This window comes from Cotesia glomerata, linkage group LG1 (genome assembly GCF_020080835.1).
Source record: "Cotesia glomerata isolate CgM1 linkage group LG1, MPM_Cglom_v2.3, whole genome shotgun sequence".
NCBI lineage: Eukaryota > Metazoa > Arthropoda > Insecta > Hymenoptera > Braconidae > Cotesia > Cotesia glomerata.
The window spans coordinates 6,601,542-6,616,424 of record NC_058158.1 but is presented as its reverse complement, the minus strand read 5'-3'; the positions used below and the strand labels follow the sequence as shown (position 1 = coordinate 6,616,424).

General features: G+C 33.1%; 1 protein-coding gene across 3 annotated transcripts in view; it reads right to left on the bottom strand.

The window, feature by feature from the left end:
* The window catches only part of LOC123275313 (LIM/homeobox protein Lhx9-like), a 209,919-nt gene that overhangs the window by 21,436 nt on the left and 173,600 nt on the right, over nt 1-14,883 (bottom strand). For all 3 annotated transcript variants that reach the window (XM_044743347.1, XM_044743348.1, XM_044743350.1), the window contains 2 exons: nt 13,255-13,847; nt 7,816-8,015 (listed from right to left, as the gene is read on the bottom strand). In XM_044743347.1, the coding sequence (XP_044599282.1) occupies nt 7,816-8,015; nt 13,255-13,674 (620 nt within the window). In that variant the 5' untranslated portion in view covers nt 13,675-13,847. The remainder of the gene's footprint in view (nt 1-7,815; nt 8,016-13,254; nt 13,848-14,883) is intronic.

The following is a 14,883-nucleotide window of genomic DNA, read 5'->3' as shown; positions in this document are numbered from 1 at the left end:
AAAATAAAACATAACAATAATTAAAGTTACCCGGGCTGCATTTATCGAAAAGAGTTTCTGCTTCAGCTTCTCTCTCATCGCTATACTATCCCCATTCATGTATACACAAACAGATAGTAAGCTAACTGATTAAATAAATTCAATTTACTAAATCTATAATCGTTTTTTATTTTTTTTTTTCAAATTATTTTTTATCAGAGTCACACGCGTCTTTGACAGATACCGTACAAACCGTATAGAAGCCGATAAAGTTCCTCTGGTCTAATCTACAGTCCACAGTCTATAGACATCTTCTCTCCCTGCATGCTAGCATAGCCCAGGCTCTCCCCTTCTCCCTCCCGGGCTGTCGTTTTTTTTACCTAGCTATAGTGACTCGCAAGTATTTTTCAATTAGTAGAAAACAAAGGATGTCCTGGCAATAATTGCAACCGAGCGAAAACAAGAGGGGGCTACTGAAGTAATTGCCTGGCGTCATTGGACGTCGCTTCCTAGTTAAACACATACACAGAGAGATATGTATAGATATAGATGTAAAAATACATATGTGCGAAAAAGTAGAAATGAGTGTAGAGAAAAAGGTATTCTATATGTTGTCAATGTGACGACTATTTTTTTTACGGATTATCTGTTCTCGACATACGTTCCGGCTATACACTATCTGCTAGCTATACTAGCTGGTAGGTGGTAGGTGGTTCGTACGTTTGAGTACCAATACCCGGAGATCTTCGTCAAAGGAGCAAAGTACGGGAAATTCGTTTGCACAGAACGTGACGACGCTGCTATATATTATTCAGCATAATACCGATACCAGTACTAAGACATGTATGGGTCTGTATATAGATGACACGATGAGTCAATGCGATGTGCTACTTGGTTCTTTCAATAATCAACAACTTCGGTAAAATAATAATAACAATAACAATAACAATTACAAAAATACACAAGATTTTATTGAATAAATGTTGATGAATATGTAATCAAGGCTCTGTGTAAGAAAAAGGAATAGTGTTTATGTCAAGTAAACTTATTTATATGTAGAATTTCTAAAAATAGATTTTATGATAAAAATAAACTGTTTAAATATTTTTTTTTATTTGAATTGAAATTGAAATTTAGATTTTTTTTTAATACTTAATCGCTTTGAGGTCATCAGTTCAATTTAAACTAATTAGATTTGAATGGATGTATAATGTATATACTTTATTTAGGAAATACTATTACACTGATGAATTTTAAACGATAAATTTTAATCAGTTGACGTAGATTGTTCGATCAATTTAATTATTGCTCAGTCAAAGTTGCGTGAAAGTTTATATACGCAAATTCAGACGCTAAATTCAAACGTTATATTTGCTATTCTAAAGGTAATTAAACCGTCAATTGCAACTCAAGTAAATTAATCGATATTTCAATGAAATTCAAAAGTAATTAAACCTCGGAAAATTGCACAAATTATTAGACCGTTGTTATTATCTATAATTGGTTGCGGTTATTAGAGTATCAGTGTAATAACTATAACTTTTGTTAATGTAGAATTATATGAGATACATATTTGAAAAGACCCTAAATCAATATAAATAGAAACATATAGCAATTATTAAAAATAAATATGATAACATGAGAATTAAATGTTAAAAGCAACGCGCGTGTGAAAGAACTGTGGTGAAAATATCATTTTTCGCTCAGTCTGTCCGATGACATACGTCGTGTAAAAGCTCCACTGAGCTTTGAGCTTTGGATTTTCTTCCACATATAGATATAGGGATTTAAGTGAACAGATAAACGTGCAAGATCCGTAACACGAGAAAGCGAGAGGAAGATGATGCACGACACGTTTGTCATCTTCTGGATATTAGACGGCGCTTATGTCTCTCTTTCGCTGACAGGCTAGTCTTTGAGGTTAATAATAAACGAAATTAACACCTCTTTTTCTTATTTATTAGTCATTATTTTTGTGTCAAGCATTTTATGGGTGTATTTTATTTTATTAACAAAATTAAATTTTTTAATAATAAAGTTCAATTCAAACCGAGAGACTTTTCTCGTTAAAAAACTTCCTGATACAGTCTGACATGGACATGTATCTTATATAATTTTTTATATGATCATATAAGTCATAATATATCCTCATATTGTTAGTTTCCATATGTGGACATATATGTTCATATCAAATAATTATATATAGACAGAAAAAAAAATTAACTTGAATCAAGGGAAAAATTCTTGAACTAAGAAAATAATTTTGAAGAGTTTCATTGTTTTGAATCAAGACGAAAAGTTCTTGAATTAAATAAAAATTTCTTAGTTTGAGAATTTTTCTATTCAAATCAATAAGATGAAATTCTTCAAAATTATTTACTTGATTCAAGTAAATTTTTTTTTCTGTGTACGCATATCAAGCCATACCGGAAAATTTTTACAAGGATCTTTTAATAAGACACTATCAAGGGAATAATTACCTGACTATAAAGCACTGAAATGATATATGTATGCACACACAAGATGTAATAACGTTTATAAAGGTTGGTTAAATTCAAATTTGAAAGTGTGTGTTTAATAGTGAATAGAAGTAAAAGCGACACGTGCGCCTGGATAATCGTGTCTGAAGACGAAGATGAAGAGGAAGACGCTAGCAGTGGTGAGGCTCGAGGGGTGAAAAGAAATAGAAGGATAAAGGAAGACGGAAAACGCCAGGGGGAGGTAGCAATTAACTTCTACTCACAAGATTAGAGCGAGATATTACGAGATATCGAGCGAGACTTAATGGCAACACGCGAGAGACTTCAAAGGCGGTAATAAACTGCCTCTAATGAACCCCTTATCGCCAAGGCTCCTACCCTCCGCCACCTACTCTCTCGCTCTATCCACCCTCCGAGCACACACTTTCGTTCATTTTTTACACTAGTTACCTCTTACCTCTTACCTCTTACTATTTTTACCGCACACAATACTCGTATAAACTCATTATTCATTATTCATTAATTCTCCTTCCTGGTTTTTATTATTTTTCTTTTATTGCTTTGTCAATATACATTTTTACATATAAATATTTGCACATATACGCACAATTCTAACCGGTTTCTTTCTCCCTTTAAAAAGTACTCAATATTCACGTAACGAGTTATCTTTTGAACAGTCGCTTGTCATGAGGTAGACGCTAATTTTAAAGCTGATAAGAAATTAGGGCAAATTGATTTACTTTTTAATAGCTAGCTATTATTTCTAAGTAGTTTAGATAAAGTAATTTACTTTAAATAATAATATTGTTTTAACGTTTTTGTTATTTATTTTTTTACAATGCAAAACAAAATTCTTGAACCAAAAAAATTATTTTCAAGAGTTTTCTCTAATAAATTTTATTTTATTCAAGAATTTTTCTCCTAAATCAAGTTAATTTTTTTTTTTTTTTAGTGTAGACAAATTGACATAAAATTACGAAAACATACAATTGAATCTCGAAACGTTCTATTGAAATGAAATTATAAAAATCAAAATAATTAATGCTTTAAAAATTTTTTAATTATTTCTCTTTAACATTAAAAAAATAAAATAAAAAATATTTAACAGTCTAATTTTTTAAACAAAAACAAAATATCAGACTAACCCTATACTAAGCCGTAGATATTTTTGGTTCGTTTCTCTTTGGTATACCTCATTGCGTCAAGCCCAATCATGTTGATTCAACAAAGTACTACAACAACCAGTTACCAAATTGCCAGAATTTGGTATTCGGCCAGGTAGAGAAGCTGAGGGACGCAGAGGATGATGCACGTAGAGTGCCAGCCCAAACCAAGACGACCCAAGTTGAGTTGAGCAGAGACGATTCTACGATTCAGAGCAGAGGAAGAAGGATCCGATTCGATCCTATCCCGGTTTAAGCCAGTCTGATTGCACATCTAGGCCAACACAGGGACCGCGTGACGTTGGGCTGACGCGCTCCACCGGAAACCCACCGCGATGATTGGCCCTCCGTATCCGTCCTCCGAAGTCGCGTCGACCAAACTCTCACTCCAGCTTCAACTCCAGTTCCTACAACTACACACTACATCTCAAACTACTTCTGCCTCTACCGTTCCCCTCATACATAAAAATCAAACACACATTCGTATGTATACATCCATCTTCATACTTATCTTTTTACTCGCTCACTTGCTCTCTCAATTCCACGTCTACGTATCGCCAAATGCCGACAGCCAAGAGAGGGATGATTGGACGCATCCCGGTGATTGTGCAACGGCACCCGGCTCTCCTGTTTTCTGTCTCATTTTCTCCGCCGCTTTAGGAGAAGTAGCTGTAGCTGTAGTGGTAGTGTAGCTTCATTCCACACACACACACACACACACACACACACACACACACACACACACACACACACACACACACACACACACACACACACACACACACACACACACACACGACTAACAGCATAGCAGTCAACCCCCGAACGACAGTAGCTTCTGCACAAGTACCGCAACCCCACTTCTCGTCTCTTTCCAGCACACATACACGTAAACGTACTCGTAAATAAACGTATAGGTATAGATAGATGCCTGTAAATCGAGTTTACCCTCTTGCCGTAGCTCAGCCCTTCAATCAAACTGATTGAAACATTCCTTGAATCCAAAAGAAACGAGCCATCTCTATCATCTTCTATTCCCCTTATTCGTCTCGCTCTGGCCCATGCACACACCTGCTCATCTGGGCCACGTGCTCGAGGTTTTATTTGTTTATTTTATCGACGCGAGCTTTGGGAAAACGTTTTTCATTCACTTTCCTTCCTTTCTTCCATTCCCTCTACAAGAGACTCTGCTCCTTACTCAAAAACATTCGGTTTCCTGCATCAATAATACTTTTCATTTATATAAACCGTTTATTTATCTTTTTTTGGCTTTTTCTTTTTATTATTATTCTTGTCTGTTCTACTCGACTCTGTTCCAGTTTCATCCTATTTTTTCAATTATTTAGTTATTCGTTTTTATAACAACTTGAAATAGACAAACGATTGATAAGATTCTATTACCTTTTTTTTTTTTTGTTTTTTTTTTCTGTTCTACACTTTGTTCTCACTGGCATGGGAAAAAATCGGATAATTTAAAATGGATTTGATGGGAATAAAACAGTGACAACTAAAGTATTCAGGGAGAAAAAATTTACGTTAAATTGTGCCTGACATGATTTTAAAGTGCTAGATAAATTTTATTAATTTACAGTCTTTTAAATTCAAATCTCACAATTTTTAAATTTAAATTCCTTCAACATATTATTATTACTCGACAAATAAATTTCATTTATTTTTTATTTATTCCCAAGTTATTATAATGGAATAAATGTAATAGAGTGTAGTATTTTTTGCGATTTGAATTTATTAACTTCTGAGAGTGAATAAATTAAAATAAAAAAAAAAAAAAGAGCACTTGTAAATTGTAAACTTATTACGATACATTAAACAGCGGATTATTTTAAAAGTAAAAAGCAGTAATTGGCTTAGAGATACTTTGTTCGTATTTTGTTCGTTTGGGACCTTAAGTGATTATATGTCGAGTACATTGAGTACAAAGTATTAAGTGCATACTCGAAGTAAATACTGTGCAGAGTAGTGAGTACAGAGTGCTTCATGACAGTTGAAGGAAAAATAAGTACGAGTTCAAGAGGAGGCAAAAAGATGAGCCACGGGTGAAATAAAAGAGATAAATAACGGAGTGGAGAGATAGATGAGATCAAGAGCGAGATCCGAGAGTATCCGACGGTTAAACCTTAAGAACTAAGCCGAGAAATGGTAGGTCTGGTATACTGTATAGTATAGACGGGCCGAGTAGAGCCAGCAACAGCACGTCGATCTATTCCGAGCGGCGGACGGGTCCACCTAATGTAATGTAAGTCGACGTCTGTTTCTCATTAAATTGTACTCTGACCTCGAATCCTCTAAATTTGGAACAACGGTCCTAGTCCCCAGCGATTACCTAGCTTCGAGCTTTGTAACACATTCACTGCCTTAGTATCAACCACATGTAACATCTAACATCTAACTCTTCCAAATAATAATTATGTGTTGTGCTAATATACTGCTCTAAAATTATTATTCGGATACGGACTACGCTTTGGTGTGAACGTTTTTGAGGGATCGTCGACAGTTGTTTATTTTTTTTGACCCATCAATAAAAACTTTAACCTCATGAGTTATAATCTAATAAAAATTATTTGTGAGAGTTTAAAGTTTAAATTTTTAGATAGTTTTGATATCTTCAATAATATTAACAGGCATATTTATCAACTTAAGTAATTAAGAAATTATTGTTTAATTGACTTGCAAGCTAGTGTGCCATAAATGTAGTTTAATTTATTCATCATTTAATTTGTCAAATTTTTAATAAAAAAATTTCAATTATTGCACTTATTATTAGGCTAATAAACGAATATCTTTATGTGAATTAAATGAAAATTGTTTAGATCAACTTTTCAGACAAGTAAATACATTCTTTAATATTTTTGACAACATGTTGTATTATTAATGCCAAAAGGGCGAATAAAAAATCCTACAATCTATTTAATAATGTATAAATCTGTGGGTAAAATAAAAAAAAAAAATATTTTTTGACATACACCTTGTTGGCTTCAAGAAAAAAAATTCTTAGGGCCAGTTTTTCAATCCGGTATAAAATTTTATCCGAGATAAAAGTACCACCAATAAAATAAAAAAAAAAATAAATAATTCAGCGACGTGATATTGCTCTCAATTAGTTCTCCATGAATTTGGTCGTTTATTTAAATAAAAATAAATAAATATATCATAAAAATAATAATAACCTCTTATTGTGTCATTTAAATTATTTTAAATTAATTAACACAATTATAAATTAATAATAGATATGTCAAACGAAAGATATGAGCTCGAAGGGCACAAAAGCATAGAACAGCTACCTCTGAGCTCATAAAGCTCAAAATAACACATAAATTGTAATTTGTAGCTTGAAGAGCTCAACAACATTATAAGTGCAATTTCAAGCGCTTAGGTATAGAATTAGCGGGAAGTTACAGGGATCTCCTTCAGAGTCATCCGTTTTCCTAATTTTTATTTTATTTATTTACAATCAGGAAGTTGTCACAGTTGGAGGTGAATATTTCTGTGACATGTGGCTAATGTTTATTTATTTTAATTTAAAATAAGTGACTGAATTCAAGGAAAATTATTCGTAGGCAATATCACTGCTGAATTATTTATTTTTTTATCATAATGGCAGTACTTTTATCTCGGATAAAATTTTATCTCGGATTGAAAAACTGGCCCTTAAAGTCAAAAGGGTGTATATAAAAAAATATTTATTGTGTCAAGAAAGTTTTCTTTATAGAAGTATTTTTTTCTCCGCAAATAACATGGAATATTAACTTTTAGATTAATGTTTGTCTGTGTTTGTTCATATTTATGTTAATAGTAATTGTATTATATCTAATTTGATGATCATAGGGCTAATATAAGCGCAGAGGGACATTAGGCGATAAACGACGCCTAGAAACGCATTTTCATTACTACATAGTTGCTGGTTGCTGCTGGGATTAAGTTTAAATGAATAGGAGGGCGTATTGCGCAACAATCACTTTAATATAACTATCGGATTTCAGTTAAGTTGCGAAATTCCAAGTTAATCCGAAAATCAATTAACGATTAAATGGATAAAGGGATTAAATTTAATTGCATTATTATTATATCTATATAAATATATTCGATAAATATACAGGGACTGTATTGTGTTGCAGCTATTCTAATTTACTATTTACTATTTATAATATAAATAATAAATATAAAAAGTTACTCACTTCATGTAGTCGGGTTTGCAGAGGATCATGTTGTTTTTGTAGTAACACGATGTGCCCATATCGGCCAGGGGTCTGTGGCAACAATTACACTTGAGACAATTATTGTGCCAATAACGCTCCATCGCGTGGAGTAAAAACCTTTCATTTATCATCCCGCCACAACCCGCACACTGATGTATAGGCGTTACACCTGGCTCTTGCTGTAATCAGACCAATAAATCTATTAATTACTGCTAATTATAATTATCTATTATTTTTATAACATAATGATTTCATTTTTACGGAAAAATTACAGCAAAAATAATCAACCATAAGCTAACATTTACTATCATAAGTGAAATCCTCAAATGTCATAGAAGTTTTTACTTATGATTTATTAATTTTCACTTATGCATCAATAAAACCCATTTGTATTTTCTTATTTTCTAAGAGTTTCTAATTTGCTTTGTCATGGTTATTTTTAGCCAAATGTTTTTAAAGGCTTTTTCCTGTTATGTTTCTAAGAATTGTATGGGTAAAAAGATATTAGAGACTAAAATATATAGTTATTCTTTTTAACCGAATGAAATTTTTGTCACAAGACGAGGCTGAAATCTTATTTGACTCTAATGCTTAAATAATTGCTTTTTAATGATCGTAATAAATCATAGTATTTATATTTTTGGAGGTTAGTTTTAACCTAAAGTTTTCCTATTAGTTTGTAAGTTACTATAATTTTTAAAAACGTAAAAAATTAAAATAACTCAAATTAAATTCTTTAATTATTTACAATATAAAAAATAATTTATAATTTATTTTTGAAATTTAAAATAAACAAACTGCTCGATTTTTTATTTGCTAAAAAAACTTACAAACCAAGTTTTGTAAAATTTAAAAATTACAAGTATATTTTATTAATTCAGCGATAATATTCAGTAAGAGCCAAACTAAACGGTATTGTGAATAATAAGAGCTCTTTGACCGAAATCACGCACCCGTATCTTTTTACGCAAAAGGCAATCTCCTCAAAATCACTCGCTCGCGACGGTCACGCGTAGAAAAGACCACCAGAAAAAGTATTTCATTTACAACTTGCCTCGTAAAAAAAATCAATTCTTTCATTATATCATTAAGAAAATAAAAAAAAAAGAAAAGTTCATTTCCCGTCGATTAATCCGATGACATTAAATAAAACAAAACAATTATCTCCTCCAAATTTCCTTTTACAGTGCTCCAAATATAATTACTAAAATGACCTAGTTGAAACGTAACAACATTATAATTAAAAACGAGAGCCATTGAAAGAAAGTCGATTACGATTGAATCACCCGTACAATACAATTAAGTCCAGCATGTACGAGCTTCAAGCCGGATAATACAACTTGTGTACATATATATATACACAGCACAAAACTCCAGACATGAGGCTGAGAAACGGGACATTAGAATCCCAAAAGCAGAACGCGAATCATCTTTAAGGATCTCGAAATCCAAGAATGTCCTTGCGGTTGGTGCTTACAGTGCGTCGTCCGCGAGAATTCATTTCAACGAAATAAAACGTCGCGTCGCAGTAAATATACTTCTCTGTCATTCTTTTTTTTTTCTTTTCCCTACAATATATCCAGTTCTCTCTTCCAGAATAATACCAAGACCACTTCGCTCCTTCTTGCCCTCCATAACAGATTTAAAACAGACTTCCTTTTCTCGAGAGCAGTAGGACAAACAAGTATAGGCACTTGTTACTGGGAGTTTAAAACGGCTTATCCATAACATTACATTACATGAACACATTCATACTACAAACCAGTGGAATAATTAAATAACAACTAAATTAAAACTCACTTTTATGTCCAAAGGAAACTGATACTTTTGATTCATTCGCGCATTTATAGCGCCGAAATGATGATGACCGACCATCGCCATCGATATAATCCGGCTTCAATTAGTCAATAATAAATCCACTAAATAATATAAATAATTATCCTTGTATCCTTGTACTTATAAGTATGTAGAATTTTCAGTATTTCCAGGAATAAACTCAACTTAAACTAGAGTAATCTCTCATGGAAGTAAAAGGAGTATAAATTTATCCAATAAGTCTTGATAAACGGGAAATACTGAGTACAGGCACTTAAACAATCACTTGAATGAGTATTACTCCGAAAGCACTTGTATTGGCAATGCCGGGGGATTTAAACGTCGGAGATTAAATGTGTATTATATGCGGTGAGTGAAACTCATGTACAATGTAACGTAATTAAATATACACAAGAGTAATTGAATATATAGGAGAACTAAAAGTGTTCTGTATTTATCTATTTATTTATCTATCTATCCATCCAAGTTAATATAAACTGTTGTAGAACGTAAGTAGAGTGACTCAGAACTGAACACGTTGATCGTACCCACACGCAACCCAACAACACACGACTGGTTACTGGTTACTGGTTACTCTCAGACTCAGACGTTTCAGTAAAATCACCACGATACGAGTAGGGAGAACGAAAAGAAACGGAGAGTGAAAAACACTGCACTGAGAGTGAGAGAGACAGGGAAGGAGATTTTACTGACTGAGAGAGTGAGTTAGTTCTAAATGGTGTAAAAGTATGGAGCGCACTGTGAACAGTAATGTATAATGTAATGTATAATCTGTAATGTACAATACAAGGATAGAAGCTAAGAGTGAGGAGTATAAACTGTAGATGGTAGATGGTGTTTGGAGTACGAAAAAATATTGCGCACAATCTACAATAAGACGAACTAGCCCCGACCGAAGTCAGGACCCAACTGACTGGACGGGGTCTGTCGGATGGCTTTGGGACCTGAATGCCTCTCGGGGTCCCTGGGTTCAGGTACCCCGTTGCGTTCTTTCCGAGGTATAGATGACGTGGAGGGGGATACCGATGAAGAATATGTACAAAAAGAAGATAAAGAGCCTAGAAAGGACCTAACGAACGTGCTAAGAGGGAAGGGTCCCATTGGTTGTTATGGTGGTAGTCCGAGTGGTGGGGGAACCAAGCTGCTGTCTCCCTCTTTCTTGGATATGAATAAATATATATATATATATATATATATATATATATATATATATATATATATATATACAGCAGTCTCTCGTCCTTAATGCTCTCTGGATCTCTCTCGCTCTCGAAGGACTTGGAGCGCGACCCCGCAACACTCTTTGCCCCATTAAATTATATTTCTCCATGGTAAATGCCCATATTGTTACGTTTGTCAATGGCAAGCTAAGTGAGGGTCACGTAGCCGGATAATGCCCGTGGAATTTAAGCTGAGAGGCCCCTCTGTGGTGCTGTAAGGCTCTGGTGCCCCTCATCATTAACATCAGTCTTTTGCACTCTTTCCGTTAGCTCCAGCATCTTCTGTCGCTCTGGAGACTTTGCTATTATAAGTAATCTCGAGACTACCTCGGTGTATGTAAGTTGATTGAGTCCCGTACCGATGTGTCATTCTCAACACGTCAACCATTTCATTTTTTTCGTCATCATTTGTACAATACTCGGAATAATGACGTCATTTAGATGAAAAACAAATTTGTTGGATTATATTTCTGGGTTTACTTTATATTATTTGGGGTTGGGGTATTATACAGAAAGAGGAGAATTTGCTAGGCTGGGAGGAATAATATCAGTCATTATTTATAAATAGTTTATTTCCTGGTTTACTTTTATTTAGTTGAGTAAAAAGATTTTATGGTATTTTTATTTGGGTGAAAATCTGCGCTGTTAAAAAAATTGCGGAGTTGATAGTTTTTGATTGATTTAATCCCTTTGAGGTGAATTGATTCAGGATTTTATTTATAATATTAATAAAAAAAAAAAAAAAAAAATCGTAGAGAGAATTATTTTTTTTTTTTTTTATTGAATAAAAAAATAATCGTTATTCGTTTAAAAATTATAAAATGCGTATTTAGAAATTTTGAAAATTAATATAATCTTTTTCTAGTATTATATGTATATATATTTTTTTTTTATTTTTAGAGAAAACATTTTTGGTTAAATTCTTTTGGAAAATTTGGTTTAACATTCCAAAAAAATCATATCTTTTGGGAAAATATAATTAATGTTTTCTCTAATTTTTTGGAAAAAAAGTACAATTACAAATACTCGAATAGCAACCAAAAAATGTATAACAGTAAAGACAAGTGGTCAAATTAATATTTAATCATTTTTATAGCCAATTATTTTAATAAAATTTTTTAATTAAAAAATGTTAATGTCACTTTTTAACTCCCATTTAATTTTAATTAATTTTGTGAAACGAATTAAATTATTATAAGTATTATTTTTCTCGAGATAAATTTAAGTTTAAACTGTTGTACTCAATAACAATAACGATAACGATAATGAACATGTGGATGTATAAGTAGATAATAACAAAAAAAAAGACGAAATATATAATTTAACAGGAATACGAAATATCTTTGGCAATGCTTCCGCCTACTGGCTTTCTCTCTTCGATGATCGTTGTTGCTGAACCACCATACCACGCGCTTAGAAAGTGTAGGCCAACAAACAGCACTCTGCTTAGCTGGAGAACCGACACGAGCTCATGCTAGTTTCAACAACCTTAACGATGATGCAAGAATCTCGACTGAGAATACAACTAAACAGAGAGCTATTATATATGTATACATATAATACAACTTTATACATATAAAAAATACTAGACTAATCCTGTACCCACAACCTCGAACGCTTATGTATCAAGTCTACTCTCAATATTTATTTCTCATCCTATCCATCGGTCGCCAGTAGAAAATATTTTTTCACACGATCTTATCATCAGTACACCCGAATCTGAACCCATGTGTCACCAATAAATATCTTACACAATAAAATACAATCTCTATTATTATTAACTCTCCCCAATACCAATCCAATAGCATTACTATTGACTTGTATTCGTTTATGTACACAGACCTAGCACACATACTTTTATCCGACTCAATCACATTCCACAACAGCTCAGCAATTTTAAATATCTACTGTAATCACGAGACTTATCTAAATCCCAACGATAAATCTATCTGGTAAATAAATAAATAATAAATTGTCTCTAAGTAATAAATTGACCTTGCACATCACTCCAAAAACCACGGGGTTTTTCATGTTAAAAGTGATTGAAGAATATCTGTACCTTTCTTAAAAATAATTGATTAATTCTACACAATATTTCTTCCAATTAAAAATAATTATTAATTTACAGCTTAAGTAAAAAAAAAAATTCTTCTATTTTTGCACTGATGAAAAAAAAATTTTAAATAGTTCTTTAAAAATTTCATCATTTTTAAATCAAGCATAAAAGTATTCAAACTAATTAAATAAATTTTTTTTGCTTCAAAAAATTCATTAAAATTTTGTAATTTTTGCTTCAAGAAATTGTTTCTTGGATAATAATTTTGTTTTTGCTGAATAATAAGCATATAAAAATAATTCTCACCTTTAAGGAGCAATTGTTGTTATTGTGATTAACAGGAGGATACGCAGGGTGTCCTGGTAAGTGGGGGTGTGTGTGAACGGAGTGGTGAGGATTGTCACCCATCATGCCACCGCCGCCGTGGAGATGTCCATTGCTGCCCATTCCCGGAGTGCCAGACATGGAACCATAGGGAGTGCCAGGATCACCCTGTCCTGAATGACTTAGCGGCGAGTGAGGACTCGGAAGGTCAGGTGTCGAGGTACTATTGCTCCCTGCTCCGCTGCTGGCACCTCCAGCGCCACCTCCACCGCCACTATTGCCGCCTCCAGGGGTTCCGTATCCTCCGTGATGGGGCCCACCGGCTCCAGGATGGTGCGGACTACTCGACAGCGAGGGGTGGTGCGGGTAGGCTGTGGAGTGGCCCGGATGGTGGGGGTTCATACCAGCGGTCAAAGCGCTCGCCAGCTTGACCAATTAGATGGGTGGGCCTGAGAGCCCACCGACTTCGCGTCGCAAATAAGTATAGACACTTAATCTACTGATTACTCCGAGCTATTCGCGGACTAGTTCTATTTGAGTTACCGCTGCTTCTTCTTCTTTTTTAGCTCTTTTATCTGTAACAGTCAATAAAAACGAAAAATTAGTAACCAAGTATTATTGTTTTAAAAAATATTGTATAAAATTTAATAAATTATTGTCTGTATAAATTTTTTTAATAGCTAATTTTAAAATTGAATAATTAAATTTATTAAGAGTAATTGGGGTGAAAATTTCAACAGTTAAAATGTTTTAGAATTAACCGCATTTTATTTAATTAAACATTTGACAACTTTTTTTGTGCAAATGATTATAAAAGAAAATTCTTTGAAAGCTTCACTGATAAAAAATTAATTTAATTTAAAAAAAAGTCTTAAATCAAGAAAATAATTTTGTAAAGACTCAACTTGAACCAAAACAAAAAATTCTTTTAATTAATCAAAATAAACTTAAGCCTAAAAAAATTATTTGTTTAATTTTTTTTTTTGTAAAGAATTTTTTTCTTGAATCAAGTTAATTTTTTTATCAGTACATGATTTATTAAATTCTCTACACAAGTTATGTTTTTTTTGGATCTTTCATTTAAAATCCTTTATTACCCAAAAAAAAAATTTTTCTACCTACAGTACATCAGAAAAAAATAACTTCAATTAATCTAATCATAATTATAATAATATTAACTTAAATACCATCATAAAAATTCATCAATCTCCTGATTACACCAAGACAACTACAACCTTGAAAGCCCATCTCCCCGAAAATTTTTCCAAGTAAAATTACCTCGCGAACAATTTGTTTAGATGCGGTATATAAATAAACACAAACATACACACATATATCTAAGCACGCATGTATGTGTGGTGAATGTATACGGAAATAGCAATTCCGCTTCACGAATTCCATTGTAGGAACGAACAAAGCTTGCTCTAATTACTCGCCTTTATGATCTTTTCCGGCGTCCAATCAGATCTTCTCATTTCCCTCCGCCCTCGAGAAAGTAATCTCATTAACTTGCTACCGCTCTGGTGACCTGCTCGCGTTTTCTCAGTCCATCTCATTTGCTGCTATCGTAACAGAGTTCACCAGCTGTTCATATATATACATACACATACA